At 44.2% G+C, this 21,511-nt stretch overlaps 1 protein-coding gene across 1 annotated transcript in view; it reads left to right on the top strand.

Annotated features, from left to right (window-relative positions):
- Positions 1-828: 828 nt before the first annotated feature.
- The window catches only part of tenm1 (teneurin transmembrane protein 1), a 201,524-nt gene continuing 180,841 nt past the window's right edge, over positions 829-21,511 (top strand). Inside the window, exons 1-3 of the mRNA XM_085420553.1 lie at positions 829-1,172; positions 16,870-17,142; positions 20,814-21,149. Coding sequence (XP_085276679.1) covers positions 16,926-17,142; positions 20,814-21,149 — 553 coding nt within the window. The 5' untranslated portion in view covers positions 829-1,172; positions 16,870-16,925. The remainder of the gene's footprint in view (positions 1,173-16,869; positions 17,143-20,813; positions 21,150-21,511) is intronic.

Raw genomic sequence — 21,511 nt, 5'->3', positions numbered from 1 at the left:
GGGGTGGGGCGGAACTGTTTAGAGCGGACTGGCCGATGAAACTGACGAAAAGTGCCAAAAACTATTGTTGATAAAAGATGCATACTGCTGTGTTGTGTTGGGGGGATATAGCAAGACAGGCTGAAAGGCGGGTAGACTGAAGCAGCTGTCAAAATGGTTGTTTGTAGCCCCGCGCGTACAGCGCTTTGGGGAAATAATAAACTGCATCATTAGAACCCCTGTCATTCACAAGTTGTTTGTAGCAGGCTGGCTGTAAATACCCACTCCAATGCATCGCACATAGAGCACAGGTCAGAATCATTAGGTGGCTAATTTAGCAAAGAAAAACACATCTTATGAGATGGTGTGCAGGTGTAATAACACACCAGGCCCACTGCAGCCATAAATTAATGCCATATTCCATCTTCTGCTTAAAAGTAATTGAAGTGAATGCTGTTGATTTTTAAGGCTTTCTTTGGGTCCTATATATTTCCTCGCAACAACACGGAGTTTATTTTATTTATACTTTTTTGTATAATTTTTATAATGGGTTTTTTTTTATGGGGGGTGGGGGTGAAATTGCACCTCTGCAGCTCTCGGGCCTGTTGCTCCATGGGACCGGATGAAAAAGCGAAACTTTTCCTCGTCTTAATGAGTCAGCATTCCAGCGCAGGACCACGGTGTGCAGCCATATGGCACCACCTGAACGAGTCTGACTAGTGATCCAGACGACCTCCTGACGCCTGCAAGTGTTTGTGTCTGTGGCCGGTCTGTGCCACACCCCCTTCTCCTCGGTGCGGTGGTATGATCCAGGGATACTGTTATAGCACCACCGAGCCTCACCAGCAACAGCATCATCGGGTTCAACTGCGGCTAAACGCACCGCGCCGGGATCCCTGTCACACCGCACAGCGGAGCTGGCTCGCGCACAGCCCCGTGCGAGGAGATCCCTTCCTCCCCGCGCAAAATCGTCTCGTCGTCCTCCATCGGCATTTCAGCGAGCATCATCAGCATCATCAGCACCGCCGCCTCGAAACCAGACCGCGGAGAGAGGGTGTCTCGTCCACATTTTTTAACCGGAGCTCAAGTCACATTTCTGCCGGTGGTGGGGAGGGGGGATAGCACACACTTCGGCTTTTGCAGGCTGCTTATAGCACGGAATCGGACTAAAGGGATGTCTTTACGTCGGGAAGGTAAGCGGCACGTTCAGTTCTGGCCTTTTTAGTGGGCTCATTAAGCGGGGGAGGGAGATCGGGCTACGGTGCTGCTTGGCTAAACGAGGCTCGGGTGCCGAGACAACGTGAGTTTCACGGGAATGGTGATTATCAGCTGTTCTGATGCGCCGTGCAGTGCTATGACCTGTGCGTGTCTGTGCGCGCGTGTGTGTGCAGTGTATGACAGAGTGAGGCAGACACGCAGAGAGGGGGAGAGTATATAAACGTGTGTGTGTGCGTGTGTATGTGAGTGTGTTTGTGTACGTGTGTGTGGTTGGGCTTTTATGAAAACCAGTGCACCTCGTTTGAAGTGTGGGGATGCAGACTTTGTGCCTGTGTGTGTGACAACCTGTCTAAATGATGACGATCCGAGTACAGTGCGCGGAGCAGCAGGCTGCCAGCTTTGTATGTGTCGTAGCCGTTTTGAACACTCACAGCCTTGAGTTGTTGGGGTTTTTTTGTTGTTGTGTTTTGCTCCACTTCTGACTCGTCCGCTTTATCTCCATCAGCAATCAGATCCAGAGGGTGTAGATCTCTCTGACGCGCCTACCCGGGCCCGGGCTAGACATTACCACCAGTATAGGTCCAACAGGCACCGTGACCCACTGTGTTTCTCTGTTATTTTTACATCTCTCATGTCAACTCCTAGCCCTTCTGGATGGCTGGTGAGGCAATTTCTGGCCTAAATTATTGAGCTGCGTGATATCTATTTTCCACGTTGGCGCAGTTTAAAAATGTGTGAGGGTAAATAATTAACAGGCGGCAAATGCATTTTGATAAATCATAATTATTGTGAAGGCAGCGCAAATTGCACCGAGATGGATAGGCTCTGAGAGACTTAAATTAGACCTCCTCACTTCTCCCCTTCACAGCAGATTATAAATAATTGTTTGGAGTAAACCACTCAAGGCACATTTCCAATAAATAAATAAATAAGTCATAGATAAGACAACAACAAATAAGGAAAACAAATATATGAATAATGCAGATTTCTGAGGAATTCTCCAGATATATTATTCCATTAGCTTTGAACTCTCATTCCACATCTTTTCCGATGGTATTAAATCTGGCTTTGTTTGATTGAGGGGAGGCAAAAGCATTTTAATCATAAGCTATAATTCATCAGCATCTCTAATACATGCATCTAATGCATCACCCACTACAGCCACTGTACACATCTCTCAGAGAGCTGCATTAGTGTTTGGACTGTTTCACCCATCTGGCATACCTGATTCCTGCATTATTATTTTGGAGTGTTCAAAAAAAAGAAAACAACAAAAGCAAACCAACCCGGTGTGGCTTCTGCTGCAAGCTTTGAACTGTGGGGATTTTTGTCACACGGTGTAACCCTCCCGTGTCACTGCCCTACCTGGCTTTGCTCACAACGAAGCTGTAGCTGTGCTTTATTCTTCTTCGGCTTGCACATTATTGATAGTCATGATAAAAATCAGGCACTTTGTCTCAGCTCCATGTGATTAATAGAGTGCATCTTGTACAGGAGGCTTGATAACACACATACACACATGCTCTCTTCTTCACCATATGGACGCACACTCTTTTAGTCACATTAGTCATAGGGAGATGATGTGCATGCACTGGACCAGCAGAGGTTGATGGTTGGTGCTCTGGTGTAGATTGGCTTCGCGTCGTGGTGGCGGCCTTCTTGTCATTCGCATACATGCAGATGACTTTCAGTCCTTCCGCGATGATCAACAGTGATTAAGTGCATATTTTTTTTAAATGGCACACCCATAATGGCAACACCTTAACAACCACAGGACAGGCCTTTGAATTGAAATGTCACTTCAGCAATTAAATGCTGCGCACACACCACTGATAAGGCCTTCCTGTCAGTCAACCAACTCACCACACCACCCTTCAATCACTCGGATATTCCAGATTGTACATTTAAACTTGAGCTAGCACACACACACGTACACACACACACACACACACACACACACACACACACTCTCTCAGCAGCAGTTAGCAGTTGTCGCTGTGCTAATTATCTCCCTCAGTTGTTGCACTTTTTAATTTTCACAATTGTTGTTCTTAAGCGGGCGGTGCATATGGTGTTTTGGAAATCCAAAATAGCTGCTTAGTTCCTTGGCTTGGAGTCACATCATTATTTCAGTGCAACTTCCTGACAATTTGGGCCCCGAGTGCCGATTGTTAGGATGCTGGCATTTTGCCTCGGCTGTCAGCAGATCCCATTGTCCTGTGTCAAGAAACCACTAACAAAAAAAAAACCAAAACAAAAAAACTGTTTGCTTACTTCCAATAATTTGTGTTTTTCTGAGATTTGAGTGATATTGCATGGCCTTTGGATAGTGCAGTGCTGTGCGAGACAGCGGGGGAGTTCTTTTTGTTATCCAGCTCTGCATTATTTATGAATTTTCATTCCAGGAATGCAGTAGCCGCTGGCACTGTAATGCTCCCCTCTCCCATGGAATCGCTCACAATCTTCCCTTCTGACCCACAAGTTTGTCCACAAAACTCATTTTCTTTAATAAAATTGGGGTCATGAATTAGCGAGAGGACAATGTGAAATGCATCAGAGGTTGTTTATTATATAGAGTACAACAATCAGTGCTGCAGCCAGGCAAAATGTGGCCCGGTGGGAGTTTTTATCCCTCTCTCTCCTCTTCTTCCTCTCGCTCTCTCTCTGCATGTCCATCATATAGTAGGAATGTAATTGCTGGAAAAGCATAAAATGCGTTTGCGTTCACCACCCGGCTGATAATTTCAAAGTAAAAGCGCTCACGCCAGCCAGCTAATCAGAGTGCTAGACCCCTAGACTTGCAGACACAAACACACATATACACACACACACACATACGCAGCGTAGACACTTAGAGATGTAACCACTGTACAACTTCAAATATTTACCTTCTTGCTGCAATGCTGCTCCATCCTCAAGAGGAATTGTTTAACAAATCCTGCAGTGCTAATTAGCGTTTCCTCTATTCATTCGCCTGTGGTTGGCCTCTGCAGCAAGGAAATTGCCAGCCTGTGATTTTTTTTTCTTTTTTTTGAAAAAAGGAAATACAAAAGCAATATAGTGCTACCAAATTACCCTATAAAAACCTCACATAGTGAGCCCATCATTTAGACTTGACAATTCAGGCACTTGGAATAAGAAAGCAGGGTTGGCACCAAAGTGATTACTGTTAAAAAAGCAGTAAATATGAAAATGGTTCAGTTGATGGCTTTGCAGACTCATTAACAGCTAATTATAAAAACAAGATTCATCAAAACAGTTGAACTCTTAGATATTTGGTCGCCATTTATTGATAAATATCACAAAATGTTACTTCAGTAAGTATCATGTATTGTATTTTTCTAGTAACTGACCATTATTAAGAATTCAGTAGTTACATATTAAGCTTTGAAGATTTTTTTTACTAGTGAGTGTGTGTGTGTCTAAACCAAAACCTGGACCGACAGCAACAGAGAAACAGATAGAAATAGTAACCAAAATCACCTTCTTTGCCAATGCTACACACACACACACACACACACACACACACACACACACACACACACACACACACACACACACACACACACACACACACACACACACACACACGCATAGATACAGTATATGCCGGAGGCACTCTTCTTTAAAGTACTCTGCTAAGTCTCAACTGGCATCTCCAGCCCTCTGTTCTCTCTTGTCGTCTTCCATTGGGCTATGGGCAACAGTCAGGAACTATGTACAGTTCAATAACTACTCAGGTGTTATGTGAGATTTCTATGACAAAAATGCAATCACAGCCTCCCTTCACACTCCTCCACTTTCATCCTGGTCCCCCTCCTTTCAGATTTCTAGTCTGCACACAGAAGGATCAGAACCACGAGAGGCTGGCTGGTCAAGCCCACTCTACCTCTCTTTAAAATATGAGATTAATTTGTCAAGAGGTGTGTGTGTGTGTGTGTGAAGACCAGCGCTGATGGCGCACACCTAGACAGAAATTTGAGATAGCTGTCAGAATATTTTTAATTTCAAACCTTAGCACGTGCGCGTTAAGGTTTGAGGACCTAATTTTGCGTATTTATGTTGAATTATATTACACACAGGGATACAGCAGACAATCTTTTTCATCGCTTATTAATACATTTTCTTGCTTTTTAAAAAAAATAAATAAATATGGTTCTTAGAATTTGTAGTGATGCCTTTAAATGTCAGCCCAAGAGCCCCAAGCGCAAACATACAAAAACAACAAGTTAATGTTAGAAGGAGCCATAACCTCGCAATATGGAATATTTTTGCTTGAGTAATTACTTTTAACCCTAGCAGATAAATGTTATTTCAGTCAATCGCTGAGCTATTTCGGTGTAATTCTTTCTTTCATGACAGCATTTTATTTTCTGATATTGCTGTACTGGAACTATCATAAAAAATGACAATGCAGTATCTAATGACACACATAGAAAGCACTTCTACATGGACACGCATCCCACTGTAAAATCTTTTATTAATCCAGTCAGCAGACAACTTTAGCAGAAGAAAAATCAATTTTTGTTTCTTTCCCAATTTATTACCACATAAATTGTCCTTCACCTCCAGGTCCACATCTTGGAATTAGTGTCAAAATAATTAAGTTTAAACCAATTATATCATATCCTGCATTTGTTCACACAGAGGACAAAGGGGCAGCTGGCACTGGCTAGCTTATCGCCTGCAGACACGGGAGCCATCAGGAGAGGGTACCGGCTGAAATTGGATGCGTCAGATATGCCGAAAAACTGCGCACGATCCACCTTGAGGGTGAAGCAAACAGCCATGGTTTAGCCAAGTTACTAACTGGAGACTAAGTCGCCTTCACGTCTGCTCCATATTAGCGCACAATGAAGCTCAACAGCACGTCACACACCTACAGTTGCACCTCAAGACCGTGATTAATAACTCAATATGAATGAGTTGCATCAGTAGCTTTGTTGCATGCCCATGAAATGATTTATTTAGCACTATAAAACACAGTGATATTACACTGTAGATCTCTCCGCTAAACGAGTTCATCTATTTCCTGCTGACTGGTAAATAGCCTCATGTGTATCATCAGTAATATTCATAGCTCTACTTTCTAGATGATCATGAATTATTAACTCATAGAAAAGATGAATAGCGCCAAAATGGTGCTTGATGCATCTCTGCTGGAAGCCACATTTTGCACAATGCAATGTACAGTAGGGTACAGTACGGTTGGGTTGGGTGTGTTTTTCAGTGCCTTGCGAGGAGGTGAATTGTTTTCATTGTTCAGGTTTAATTTCAGGGAGGAGACTTGATCCACCGTGAACTCAGGGATGTATTTCAAGCGCGTGCATCATCGCACCAAATTGACTTCTGTCTGTAGAGACACATATTCTTCGCTGATTGCAAGCCAGGATGTCAAGCCAAACTGCACAAAGCAAAGTGATGTGAAAAAAAGGAAGACCAAAAAAAACAAGGCAATATGTACTCCAAGAAAACCAGAGAACGGCAGAGCTGCACAGCCATTTTTCATGCGAACCAGGCTTTGTACATCACGTTTCCGGACGTAACAATCCCGAAATCTGAAATTTTACCAGATGCTTTCGCGTGTCATCCCCACCTTGGTCTCAAAAAGGAATTGTCTGGGGGGAAAAAATCCTTATTTTGTTCTCGTTAATGTGCTCGGATGACACAGTGATTCATTTGACAGGAACCAAAATGAGAAATGCAAATTGGTGAGGAATGTGCCCACTGCAGATTTTGCCTAACAAATTTTGAGGAAGGAGAAAGAAAAAGGACTGCAGTGGAAAATAAGATGCAGGATAAATGAAAAAGCAAGGCGGAGATTTGAGATATCGAAGGAAAAAGTGCTTCAAATGTCTCTCTGCCACTTCCTAACTGTAAATACATTTTACAGTATGTGTGCTATTGATTTCAAATTTATGTGATTTGTTTATCTGGAAATCTGCAACTCTTCTCTTTCGCTGTTACATCTCACCATGGCCTGTCTGTGCGTCTCACATATATATTATAGCCTTTAGGGCTGAATACACATTTCTAACAATCCTGCATTCATTCTTGGTGAAAGCTCGAAATTTTTATGTCTGTCTCAGAGCATGGTTAAACAGACTGTCTGCCATAACCTTGAGGCGGATTTATATGTTTATATAAATTGAACAGACGTATAGGTGGGATGTATTCAGCCCATCGCTTCTGTCTCGTCAGCTCACAAAAGAGCATTGCGAGAACGTCGGCTTGTTCCCGACGGAGTCCCGTGGTCTTTGAATAGCTGCTTCTCTCTTTGTTGAGAAGTATTTTCCTGTGTGAGGCTGCTGAATGCCATCCGTGGCCTCAGTCTCTGAGCCGCCAGGAGAATCAGAGTGAAAGTGAGGGCTGAGAAGAGATCTGAGGAGCAGCAGGAGCCCTCTGGACTTTTGCATTGGGAGTGCCGCAAAAAAAAGAAAGAAAGAAAGAAAAAGATCTCCTCTTACACGCTCCTTGGTTTTCAGAGGCTGAGAAGCATCAAATTGTAACAGCGCAGACGGAAGATTAGCCCACTTAGCATTCAGAAATCAATCTGCTGGGCTGCTCAACAGCTACTAGTACATCGTTTCAGCTGCTCCTCTGGAGGACTAATGCTCTTTACTCACTCATTTCTCCGTAATCAACAACTTCATGAGTGAGGACGCACAGGAAATACTGTCTAAATCGCAAGTCACCAAATCCAATTTCAGGAATCAATGGCATTGATTTATCAATTAATTTTGCATCCCTAATGCTGCCACTTTGCTTGGCTTTGGGTGTTGGGAGGGTTTTAGCGGTCAAATGCATTATTGAAAGAGGCTTTTTTTCCAAGCAGTGGCTGATGCAGAGAGCTTAGGAGGTTGTCACTCATGATGTAAAGCTTTATTTGCAAAGCGAGTTAGTGCGAACAGCCTTTTAGTCCGCCGAGGAGGACAGTGACATGTATTTATCTTGCGAGAGAGGAGGAATATCAAATGTGTTGAATAAGGCTTTGCCTTGTCAGGAATATTGATTAAGTGGTTTTGGGTGGTGTCTCTTGCTCCGTGTGTGTGCGTATTTGCGGTCAAATCCCCGTGTGCCCCTTCAAGTGGATGTGAATACAGTACATGTGTGCTGTTGCATACTTGCATCATATTTTGTGTTTTCTTGTTTGCTCTCCGGCCTTCTAGGGAATCAGCAGAGGGCTTTAGATCAGAGACGGGCAGGATCGGAGTGTGAATAGAAAGAAGCAGTGGGGGAGACAAAAAAGACTATGGGCTACCTTAGTCGAGATCTGAAAGGAAGAAAAAAGTCATAACTGTAGTCAAGATATAAAAGAAAGCTTTGAAAAGTTAAAGCTTAGCTACTCCCTTGCTCTAGGCCACATTCAGAGAGCATGAATAGTGTAGGACCTTATGGATTTCTCCACACTGCTCAGGCATGAAGCGCTGATATGGGATTTGAGCCATGTCCACTATAAATAGTCAAATGGCCCAGGTTGGTCCTGACAGCTCCTGACAGCTCCTGACAAGGGCCGATCTGCTCCGTGAGCGGACGCACGCAGACTTTATTTCCTGCTTCTTGGTCATGCTCTCATTCTAACACGGGTGGGAATACAACAAGGATTTGCAGGGCTACACGTGTCACCTATACGACTTGCTTTGCACATGCAGCAGATGCATTAACCTTGGGTTATACGGTGTGCGGAATAATGAGGGCGTACGGTGAACCGGAGGCTGAATGGTGAAAGACACTGCGACGACAACACAGGAACAGCAAGCGGGGTTCGCACAATGCTGTCTTTGCTGAGAAGGCCAGTGAAGACTGTTGAGCCTCTGTGGCATGTGGGTGTTCAAGTGTGCTGTTTGTCAGCTAGCGTGAAATGCTATAAGAACTTGTAGGCGCAAGGGCACTGAGTGTGTGTGTGTGTGTCCATCTGTGGATGATTGTCAGTGTGTTGTTCATCTTCAAACCCAGGAGCTAATAAAGTCTGTATGCTGAGGTTTATGTGTCCGAGCATGCGTATGTATATATATATTTATATATATTTATATGTGTGTGTGTGTGTGCTTGTGTGCTACAGTATGTGTTCTGCTGGTAAATTCGGCAGCAAGAGATTTCAGGCTTGGTCAGCTATGAAAGCACAACTACGTGACAAGAGTGCTGCTGCCGCCCACAGATAGCTAGCCCTTATCCACTAATTAAAACCCTCTATCACTCCATGTCTCACTTGGCAATCTCTCTATCCTTCAATGCTCCCCATTTTCATAGTGAAATCTCTCCATCTCTTATTATCTATCCATCACTCCCCTTATCCTTGTTCGCCGTTCATCCCTCCCTCCCTCCTCTCAGCAGGAGCCGAGGGCTCCCAGTGGGTGGTGCACTCTTTTGTTGTGTTGTGGGTGGTTTAGGTATAACAGGGTCCTGTGGGTCCTTCAGGGCCGCTCGTCATCGTCGTCCCTGTCATATGCCTGAGGAACCGTGGTGGTGCTAACGAATGGAGAAGATAGCTTTTTAAGCCCTATCCCCCCCACACGCACACACATCCTCCTCCCATCTCTCCATGCAAACAGCCACAAACACACACAGGAGGTGCACACACACACACACAGACACATACACCCTCGCTTTAGGAGAAGCGCTCTCTCTCTCTGACAGCTCACTGTTTACTCCCGTAGGACCTGTAGCCTGGATCTGCATTTGCAGCTACAGACTGTGCCTCAATTGCTTCTGATGATTAAGCCATTGTAATGGTAGACAAAATGAAAACCTGCAAACAGCGACAGGACTGTCATAACTTCACTTTGGAGCATCTGGGGCGATAAGTCTATGCTGTGGCATGAATATATTTTCTCAAGGTTCCTCATCGTCATTCCTGCGACTCGCCGGGCCTGTTTAGCGAGCAGAATTAGCTTGTCTCTGTGCAAACAAGCTTCAAGGAAACGTATAAAGGCGAGAGCTAACAAAGAAACTAGCTTCCTACTCACATGGGGTCTCCGGCCTGTTATGAAAATAAGAGCCTTCTCTGCATGTAATCCTGGAACGATACTGTATCAATAATCTGAGGACTAATATGGTTGGATGCCACTCTGCTCTCCCCGTCCTCCTTGTTTATTTACCAGTTTGAAACTCAATTTCACTGCCTCTGCCTGGCCCCAATCCTCTCTCTGCCTCATTCTCTTTTTCCATTTTGCATGCTCTCTCTTCTTTTTGCTTCATGACTTCAGCACATTCATTTGAGATTGGGAAGCGAAAATCGGTTTTGACTTGTCCTCATGGTCCTTGCCTTTTCACATGACAATCTCGACCGTGCTGTTTGTGTTATCGTCGCTGCTGTTGGACATCTGAGGGACCCCGCCCCTCCAGAGGAGACTCGGAGCGTAAATCCTTTTTAAAAGCAAGTTGTGTATGTGAGCCTCGATCACTTCTCTAAGCAGATTTTGTCCATGGCTGCACTGTTTGAATAAATAGATAGATAGGACGGAGGATCAAGTGGGTGAAGGGTCCCATTAGATATTATTGCATTTGTGTAGCCATGGATTATCACTCCCGTGTCACTGTGTGTGTGTGTGTGTGTGTGTGTGTGTGTGTGTGTGTGTGTGTGTGTGTGTGTGTGTGTGTGTGTGTGTGTAAGAGGGATTGATAAGAAATAGAAAAAATGGCTAGTGGCAGTGGATAAGCACTGGAAGGGGATAACAAAGCAACATGATGCTTGTGTTGTACTCAGTGTTGTCACTTTGTATTAGTTTGGTAAATAAGGAGGATGTAGTCCCCACATACTGAATCAACACTGATGCTACCTATGAATTCTGATTTGTACCATGCTGCTCAAATAAAAATGATAGATGCACTTTGAAAATGTCAAATTTCAATGGGAAAAAGTCGTGCTGGATATCTATACTGATATGGATGAGTAATGTGTTAGGAAATAAAGGATGACATGTTGTTTGATGGAAATGAAAATTATCCACCTACAGAGGGCTGAATTCAGAGAAACCCCCAAAATCAAAGTGAAAGGCTAGTCCATTTTCTTGAAATTTCATTGTAACAACTCAAAATGGTCCTCGGCAGTTTGTATGGCTCTCACATGCATCCTTGATAATGTGAGAACTCCTAATGAAATGATGGATATTGTCCTGGGGGATCTCCTCCCAGATCTGGACCAGAGCCTCACTGAGCTTCTGGACAGTTTGAAGTGCAACCTGGCAGCATCCGTGGACCAAAACAAAATTTCCCAGAAGGGTTCTACTGGATTTGCTCAGGCGAGCATGGGGGCTAGATCATTTTGATCATTTCCTTCATCCTTCAGGAATTGCCTCCAGACTCTCACCACATGAGGCAGAACACTGTCATCCACCAGGGCGAACCCAGGACCCATTGGACTGACGTAGGGTGTGATAATGAGTCCAAGCATTTCATCATGATACTTAATGGCACTCACGATGTCATTGACTAGCCTGTAGAGGTCTGCGTGTCCCACCATGGATATGCCTCTCCAGACCTTCACCGACCACCAAACCAGTTATCCCGAACGATGTTACAGGCAGTATAAAATTCTCCAAGGCTTCTCCAGACCCTTTCATATCTGTCACATGTCCTCAGGGTGAACCTGTTCTCATCTGTGGTGCCAGTGGTGGACCTGCCAATTTTGGTATTCTATGGCTAATGCCAGTCAGGCTCCACAGCACTAGAGAGTGAGCACAGGGCCCACAAGAGGACGAGTTCCTCAAGCCACTCTCATGAAGTCTGTGTCAGATTGCCTGGTCAGAGACACCAGTGATCTGCTGGAGGTCATTTTGTAGTCGGCAGCGCTCATCCTACTCCTCGTTGCACAAAGGAGCAGATACCAGTCCTGCTGATGGGTAAAGGACCCTCTACGGCCCAGTCCAGCTCTCCTATAGTAACTGTCTGTTTCCTGGAATCTCCTCCAGACTCATGAGACTGTGCCACCCTGGAGGAATTGGACTATCTTTGCAACCTTTATTTGGTCCAGATATCACCTCATGTTACTAGTAGTGACACTGACACTAACACTATCAAAACTAGTGAAAAAACCGAAAAGATTAGGATAAAAAAAAAAAGTCAGTGTCCTCCACCTGTAAAACCATTCCTGTTTAGCTGGTTGTTTCCTTGTCGCTCCTTTAGTCCACCTGTTGTTAAATTCATTGACACCAAAGCAGCTGAAACTGATTAACAACCCTCTCTGCTACTTAACTGATCAATGTCCCAGAAGTTTAATCAACTTGATGCTCTACTCTGATTAAAAGGTGTTCTTTACATTTTTAAGCAGTATATTTTGCTGTACAATCAAGTAGACTGTATAAAACAGGGGTCGGCAACCTGCGGCTCCTTTTAGTGCGGCTCCGCGTGGTTTGGGAAAATAAATTATTATTTTTAAGTAATTAGCTGAAGTGTATTTTATTTATGTTAGTTCTTTTTTAACTTGTAGTTCTAAATTGGAAGATTATTGTGATATTGGAATATAAAAATAAAATTATATTCTATAATTTTCTTAATCGCTCAAAATAAGCGTCACACTTGCCGTGCATTTATTGAGACTTTCAACCCCAGGTAAGACAATTCTGGATCTTCGGATCCACATCATGTCAGCAGCTCCACCGTGAACTATGTTAAACACAAACACCGCTCACGCCTCACAGACGACAGTTTACAGTCCTGCGTAAAGATGAAAGTGACTTCGTACAGCCCCGATTTGCAGACGCTGTGCGCAGAGGTTCAGGAGCAGAAGTCCCATTGTAAACATATCACGGCAGGCCCGACGATGTTTGCATGAACATGCTTTTCAGCATCTCTCTATTGACCACTTTTCACACACGGTTGCTGTACGCATACAGCCGGTGTTAAAGCTCACAGCCCGACACATACCAACACAACAGCATAGAGAGCACAGACGTTAAGGCGGCGAGGCGCGATTGCGGGTGCCGCTCAGGTGCGTCCGCCTCCCCTGCAGCGGCTCTGCAGACCACGCCCCGCCACACACATTAGGTAAAATACATATTTAGGCAGAATATTGCAAATATCTATTTTTCATTTTTCAGCAGCATAGTGCTTTTTCCCCCCAATTATTTTGGGGTCAATGCTCCAAAAGCCCAAAGGCGATATAAGGCTGGCGGCTCTCAACAGTTTTTGTTTGCTACATGGATCATTTTAGTTCAGCTGGGTGTCTTTCCTTTTGTTATATTTCTTTAAGAGTTCAAAATGTGTTAATTACATAAATAAAATGTAATTTTCTCTGTAGCACTTCATGGATTTAAGCAACACACCTTAGTTGTTCACACAAAGCATAAAGGTGAAAAAAAAAAACAATATATACAGTGTTATCTTCATTTTAGATGTCAAAAAGTATTTGCGGCTCCCAGTGTTTTCTTTTGCGTGGAAATCGCGTCCAAATGGCTCTTTGGGTGTTAAAGGTTGCTGACCCCTTGTATAAAAGATGGTAGTAGTCAACAACATACCTAACGTGAAGTCTCCAACATAGCTGGTGCAATCTTGATTGACCATAATTATACAAATTATACCATCAGTGCTAAGTAAAACACAAATAAAATACTTGTACCTATCAAAACTGGAACACAAAGTTTATGGATGAGCTGTACCACACGAAGCATCCAGATGTCTGTCAAAGAGGCCACGCCCCTAACTTTAAAACCTAATAAAAAAAAAAAGAAAGCATAATCCTTGATAGCTGCAGAGATGCAAAACAAATTATCGATGGGAACAAAAAAATAAGATTTTTGTTCCAGACTGTAATCCCAATAATTTCCTCTTTAAGGTTCAGCATTTTTAACATTGAAGACTACGGAGATTGACTCACTTTTGGAGCCTGCTTCAAGTGAACTGTGAATTTTGGCATCTCTACTTTGGCTTCCTTTTTCAGCCTCCAGGGTTGCTTCTTTGTGAAATAAAGACAGTGATTGTGGCTGCTTTTGACACACTGAAAAAGCTCAGTGTTCATTTCAAACAGATAGTGATAATGTACCTCCAGGGTCAAGGCCTATAATCTCCTTACCGATGAAAACATTAACAACCATGAAGAATGCAAAAATGAGATATTTCTGGCTGCCAGAACAGCTAAAACTAAATTCAAAGTTATACTAAATACATAGCTCCTCCTCCTAAGATGCAGGCTGCTTGATCACCTTAGCAACAGCCCATATGTTTCCCATATTGTTTGTGTCTATCTAACAAGTGAGAATAGATTTTCTATTTCTATTTTATCACTGCTTTCCATTCATAGCAGAAACACGTTTATTATGCTATTAACCGAATAATAAGAGATTCAGTGCATAAAAATATTCACCCATAATCGATTTGTGACACATCTTATAGCTTATACGTTTTTTTACAGTCTCCCAGTCAGTCTGTCTTTGCATTTGCAATCAGACTATGATCATTTTTAGTAACTGGCAGTATGGTGATACAATGAAGCACTTAGCTTAACAAATGCACCGTGTAGTCCCGTGTTCTACAAGTGTATAAATAAATGATGAGAGATGATACAAACCTTGTAAGGATGGTCTGAAAGAATCCTATATTAAAAATTTACTCTAGCACGGAGCTAATTATAACAACATCTTTGGACCTTTTCAGAGCAATTGTGCTTTTTCTCTTGGAAGAGTTGCCAGTAGCTGAGCCAATGTGCCCACTCTGCCCCAAGGTGGTTATTCCTCAGCTGTGAATCTCGCCTGGTGTTGAGCTCAGGTGGCACATGCTGACTTGTCCTAGAGAACGCCCCTGTGACTTGTTTGAAGCAAGCTTGGCTCTAGGAAACAATCTCCAGGTTTCAACATCAAAACCGAGAATCAACCCCCCTAATGGGCACCCTACTGTGGGCTAGAATTAGCAGGAATAACCCCCGCCAGCAGGCTTACTTCTCTAAACGCAGGAGCCTCGAAGGACAAGGTGGAGGGCGGAGAGCGTGCGAGGCAGGGGAAGAGCGGGGAGGAGGGAAAGCAGAGGTGGACCGGTACAAGAAAGAGGGAATTATACATGTCACATACAAGCGCAACTACATTTATTAAGAGCAATGTTCACTACACCATCTGTGTGAGTTCAAACGCGCGGCGGAGGAACAAGATGATGCCCCTTTGTGCCGCGTTGCAGTCTTTCATTTTTCTGTGTAAATGTAAGACAGACATAAAACGGGACAGAGAGCCTCTGTAGAGACAGACAGCAGTCAGTGCCTGAAGCAAGCTCAGAGCTCACAGGGTAATGTATACTCGCTCCTCACCGTACCAGAGAGAAGGTGACACCAGTCAATCCCGTTCTGACAGGGCAGCTGAGATAATAGCGGGCTTTGATTCCTTGCAATAACTTCTGCCAATCAAAACCAAAGGCATCATGATTGCAGAGAGAACCACAAGCATGCGTGCGAGTGAATCCGGAGAAGCTTACTGTACGCTACTGTACGGACTGAGAAGTGAGATAATTGCACAGAAAATGCTCTTGTGCACTTTAAAAGGCCCTGTTGTGCTTAAAGGGGGAAAGATGGATGCAAGCAAAGGCTAGTGGTGAGCTTTTAGGGTGGGGGTGTGTGCAAGATGAATGCGCGAGTCAGAGGTCAGTGGGTGGTCTGCATGTGTGTGTGTGTGCATGCATGGAGGGGATGAGGAGGGTGAGTGCAAGGCCAGGCTAGGGAGGCTTTCAGGTGGAATAAAAGCGTTACTGCAGTGGTAGAAAGGTCAGCTGTAAACTTGTATCAGGCGGGTGGTGATCACCCTATGCCGCAGATCTCTGAGGTATTGAGCAGGCACGCTCTAATGGCTTTGATATATGGACTACAGGACTCCCTGAAGAGGTCAATACCATAGCACTTTGTCTCTATGAGCAATGACCCTCTCAAGCTCCATTTAGAAGCTTTATAACTGCAGGAAATAGGCTGGAAAGGCCTCGAGCAGGGCACGATGAAAGAGAACTAATATGAATGAAGTATTTTCTAATCACGTCTTCTGTGCTCTAATCGTCGTCCCAATCAATCATTAGTTTGGCGGTATAAGTATATAGCGATGGACGTTATCGGAAGCAGATTTTGATGTGGTTGAAAGAAGAACAAGAGAATCGGAGCTGAATAGAGCCAAAAGAGCTGATTTATCATTACTCCATTCGGGAGGGCAATGACACTGTAAAGACTGGCTTCTAATAGCATTTCATCATTACTTCAGAATCTGGTGAGTCACAGCGTTTAATGAGAGTGAGAGACACGGCTCTCAGCGACAAATTTGTAGATTTATTCGTAGCTTGTCAATGCTCGTCTGTAAAAGAGAGATAAAGCTTAAAGTAGCGAGAGGAAAAATAGAAACCGCAACTGACAGAACACTAAGCTTTGCTTTATTTGGGCCAATTTTTTTTCAAACACGTGCGGACATAATGGCTACCATCGCGGTCCCTTCTGAGCGTATTGATTTGGAGCAACCTTTGGTGTGAAATATGAAAGAAGCCAAATGCTGTTTATGAATGTCTGCTGTAATTGGAATGAGCAGATGTTGCAATACTGTTCCACTGTGTTCAATAATAGACTTTTGCGCTATTTTTCTCCTCTGCCCCTGTCCGTTTTATCCCGTTTCCTTTCATTTTCCACTGCTGGCCCATTCTTCTTTCTCCCTGCTGCCCTTTTCCCTTCCTCGCTGTTTCTACCCCATTGCCCTGCGTCTCACCCGCCTCGTTTTCTTCCAGACTCTGTGCTCTGTGCTGTGGCTGTGCTGAGTGACTAAAGTGGAGCCCTGCGAGCCATGGAGGAGATGGACAGCAAACCCTACCAGCCGTTGTCTAAGGGGCGCCATGAAATGGAGATGTCCTACACCAGCTCATCCGATGAGAGTGAGGATGGGCGCACCCATCACCGCTCCTACACATCACGCGAGACCCTGCCTGACTACACACACGAGCTTCGCCTCACCCTCGGTTCACATCGGGAAAGGCAGAGCAACTACAGCCAACCCCAACAAGGTACAAGGTCACGCTTATCATGCTATCAGGGCATGCTTAGGCTGGATATAGTTACCTTGAAATATACGTACGCGGTTGCAAAGATACTGTATGTGTACTCAAATGGATACTGGCACCAAAAGATAGGCAGGCAGACACACACACACACACACACACACACACACACACACACACACACACACACACACACACACACACACACACACACAGGTCTTTAATATGACCTCTGTGAATTACCTATTACAGTCCACAATGAGCCAGAAGGACAGTCGGAGGCAGCCAATTACCTCTTCTCCACGGAGGTGATATTTCTCTCCCACAGCTAAACTAGGTCAACCCCAAACCTCTCTGGCCTCACCTGGGGTGGAACACCACCCTTCATTACACACACACACAGATACTGACACGGGCAGACAGAGGCACGCATACATGCACACACGCTTGCATATACGCGCGTGCACACACCCCGACATGTACACACACCCCGACACGTACACACACCCCGACACGTACACACCGAAAAATGTCTTCCCTGTTGGTGACAGGAGGAGAAATGGGCCAGCATGCGCTGTGATGGATGGCCTTTATGCAGGTCATGTGTGGTGTTAAAAGAGAAGCAGCACCTCATCGGGAGCACGCCACTGTGCAGGGTTCATGGTGATCAATAGATACTCTTTCCACTATCTCAACCTTGTGCTCCTCTGCAAGACCTACCCACCATGCTAACAAGCGACATTAGCCATTCATAACGGTTACAACTCCTGACAAGCGGCCCGCTCCAGGGATTTCATGGTTTGAATGCCACCTGCTATGGATTTTGTCGTCCTGTTTGCCCATACGGCAACCTGTCAATGGCCATTAGTCATAATGATGCTGCCTCGATATATTCCACGACACTGCGGTGTCAAAAGAGCACTTGCCTTTTTCAGCAGTTACTCGCCTTTCTGTTTCCATAACAAACAACATCCCCTGCCATCAGTGTCATATGGTAAGGTGCACGAGACCCCCCCAAAGCAGCCTTTCAAATGTCAATGGCAGCCGGTTCTGCAAAGCACATCTGTTCATCTTTGGGCCACAGAGTTATATATAGTATACCCTACCAAAGTAACCAACTGTTAAGGGGGGACATTGCCTCCAGTGACATTTTTAATGGATTACGGTGTTCGTGACAAAGATCAGCCAATTCGTTTCTCATTTAATTCCCCACCCATGTTCTTCATATTTTCCTTCATCTTTTAAGCCTCCCCATCTTGCCCTCTCCTCCCGTTCCTTCCGGTTCCTATCCTTCCTTTTCTTTTTCCCACGTGTTTCACTATCCACTAATATTACAAATTCCTCTCTCTTTCCATTTAATCCCACATCACCTCCTTTCTGCGCTGCACCTGTCTGTGCTAAGCCTGTTTACTTTGGACAGATACTGTTGATAGATGGCCAGATAGACAGCCAGGTCCCCAGCGACGTGACCATTTTACAGAGCTGAAAACGAATGACCAAAATAATTACATTTTTTTCCTCTACTAATGGATGCTAATTAATTTGTGCTTTTTCAGCATGCTGTTTAGAAAGCCAGAAATGCATCACAGTTTAAATATTTGAATTAAGTAAGAATCTGATTATTTATGAACCTTTTTCCAACTAATTCATTTCACATTCTTGCAAAATACCTTCTGATGACACCAAATAGACAAAACCAGAAGTTCTCTGTAAACTGCTCTGTACATAAACATACAAGGCTCCTGCCAACTCTTATACTAAAAAGAGCAAAAAAATAAACAAATAAATAAAAGCGCTGCGCATGATCCCAGCCGATCACACAGAGGGGCAGTGTACGTGCCCCGAGTTCATTAGGTTTACAAACATTATTGCTAAGTGTGCACAATAACAATTAAAAGTGTCTCAGACGGGTTCTCGGAGTTTCTCTCCTTTTAGAGAGACTTCAGTTAGTTAATCAAACCTAATCTGTAATTAAGAATAGATTTTAAAAAGCAAGTGGCCGTTTAGAATCCTCAATTAACCTAACCCCAATAAATGCACGTCTTTGGACTGTGGGAGGAAGCCGGAGAACCTGGAGAGAACCCACGCAAACACGGGGAGAACATGCAAAGTCCACACAGAAAGACTCCGGCCACACGGCGGAGTCAAACTCAGGACCTTCTTTCTGTGAGGCAACAGTGCTACAGTCCCAACGTGGACTCTATATATGACCCCAAGTTTAATTACATATTTGATTGAAAGAGTTAGAAATACTTTTATAAATGTGCAAGCTCTTAACTCAAACAGAGAAAGAAACACAAAGCTAAAATTTGGGATCCAATTCAGGGATTTTGTACATTATATTCAGCCTACTTTCTTGTGATTGTTTTACCCAAACTGCTTGGCAAATAATGATTTTTGCTCATGACAGGTACTTACGAGATTGGAAGAAAGCACAGTAATATAAAACAGTCACATAAATAGTCCGGAGGCCTGAGCGGGTGACTGTAATGGCAGGAAATGGGAAGTTCTTCAAAGAAAAATATTGTCGCTCTAATCACTTCCACCCCCGGCCTCTTGTTTTATCATAAATACGTTTCAAAACAAAGCGGTTAGACAACTTTTCAGTTTGCAGTCAATCCGTGTTTGTTGCTACTGGGAAATGGCCAATTTGCTTCCAAATTGCCCTCTTGCAGCCAATTTGAACTAAACAGTAGTGTGGAGTGGTGACCAATCTTTGGCTGCTTTAATTCCAGCAGAACAGTATGTGAGCCAGACTTGGTCTTGACCCCATCAAACAGGCACAGCAGGACACATCGCTGGTCAATGAAGTGGTCAACAGGACTGCGGCTTTTATTGAAACGCTGCGGTTCATGTTCAGAGGACCTGACCTAACACGCGTATTAGCTGCGCTAAGTGAGAAGGAAGGGAAGTGTTTCTTTCCTCTGTTCTCAGAGGGGCCTGTGGTACCAGGCTGCTATCTATATGGATTTCAATTGATGCCCTCATTTCTTCACAATTACATCAGTTCCTTCACTTCCACTTATACATTCTAAACAGAAAACTCATGTGGTGAGAAAGAAAATTTACTCAACTGCCTCTACAGGAAAAAAAAAAGTAGCACTCAATTGAATTGAATTGAATTGAAGTGTAACCAGAGGACTAACACAGTATATCTGATGTTCTCAGATAACAGGTTGATGCTCGGGATTGGAGGGCGTTCTAATACCTGAAAGCATATGAGGCTCAATTTTTCCCTCAGTCTGAGTCAATATTAATAAGGTTTGATCTTTATCTGATCTCTTCACCCCACCAAGGAGAATATAGATGAGATCAGTGCTCTGTTTGAGCAGCAGTTCAATACATCTCGAGCTCAATAACACACATCGGGCAGCCCGAACAGGATATAGCCTCACTGCAAATGGTTAAGAAAAATTGAGGCTGACATTTTGATTTGGACCTCTGCTAAAAAAGAAGAAGAAAAAAAAAAACTTTTAATAAATGCTTGCTCAAATAACAGCCTGCCTGTTGGAATAATTTGGGAGGTGTTCGCTGTTTGGCTTGTAAATGCCTGTCTTTAGCAAACACCTGGTCAGCTTAGTCGCTGAAGCAAATAAAAAACACACGCCAGTATTAGAGGCTTTGCAGTTCTTTGGCTGTGCGTGCTCATTTTGCATGTCTCCCCTCCCTCCCTCTAGATTTAGACTTCTGTAAGGCCGGGCAGTTGAGGAGCCCAGACTTTCACATCCACCAACAGCAGCAGCAGCAGCAGCAGCATCAGCAGCATCAGGAGGAGGAAGAGGAAGTGTTGTGCTCTGGACCGACCGGGCACGTCCACAGCCACGGCTACTCCCTCGGTGTGGGTTCGGACGTGGACACGGAGCCGGAGGTGGACCCGTCTCCCGCTCACGGCCTGCAGCACATGTGGATGCGCGGCCTCAAGTCTGAGCAGAGCTCCTGCCTCACGAGCCGCGCCAACTCCGCCCTCTCTCTAACTGACACCGAGCACGACAGGAAGTCTGAGCCTGACAATGGTGAGTGGGGAAAAAACCCTCTCTTCTTACTCGTTAATGGGATTGTCCATCAGCAGTGGAGATCGGCTTGGCAGATAATTTAGTAGCACACCTTTGATGATTTTCTTTTCTACAAGCAAGGAGAATGCAGCATGTGGTGAAGTGAGATGGTGTTTCACATCCTACACTTATAGCCTCATTATAGAAAAGAGACGCAAAATAAACGCAAAAAGAAAAACAACACCTAACATTCTTCTTTTTTTTGAGATTTAAGTTACACCCCTGGTCCATTGCGTGATTGAAACTCTCAGTATTCGAACTAAAGCTAATGCTTAAGTTCCTCTTTCTTTGAAGGCTATTTGATGTGACTAAATAGAGTAAAT

This window comes from Rhamphochromis longiceps, linkage group LG2 (assembly GCF_057381845.1).
Source record: "Rhamphochromis longiceps isolate RC_006_pf linkage group LG2, R_longiceps_female_GT1.1, whole genome shotgun sequence".
NCBI lineage: Eukaryota > Metazoa > Chordata > Actinopteri > Cichliformes > Cichlidae > Rhamphochromis > Rhamphochromis longiceps.
The sequence above is the reverse complement of the archived record's forward strand: the minus strand, read 5'-3'. Positions and strand labels throughout refer to the sequence as shown.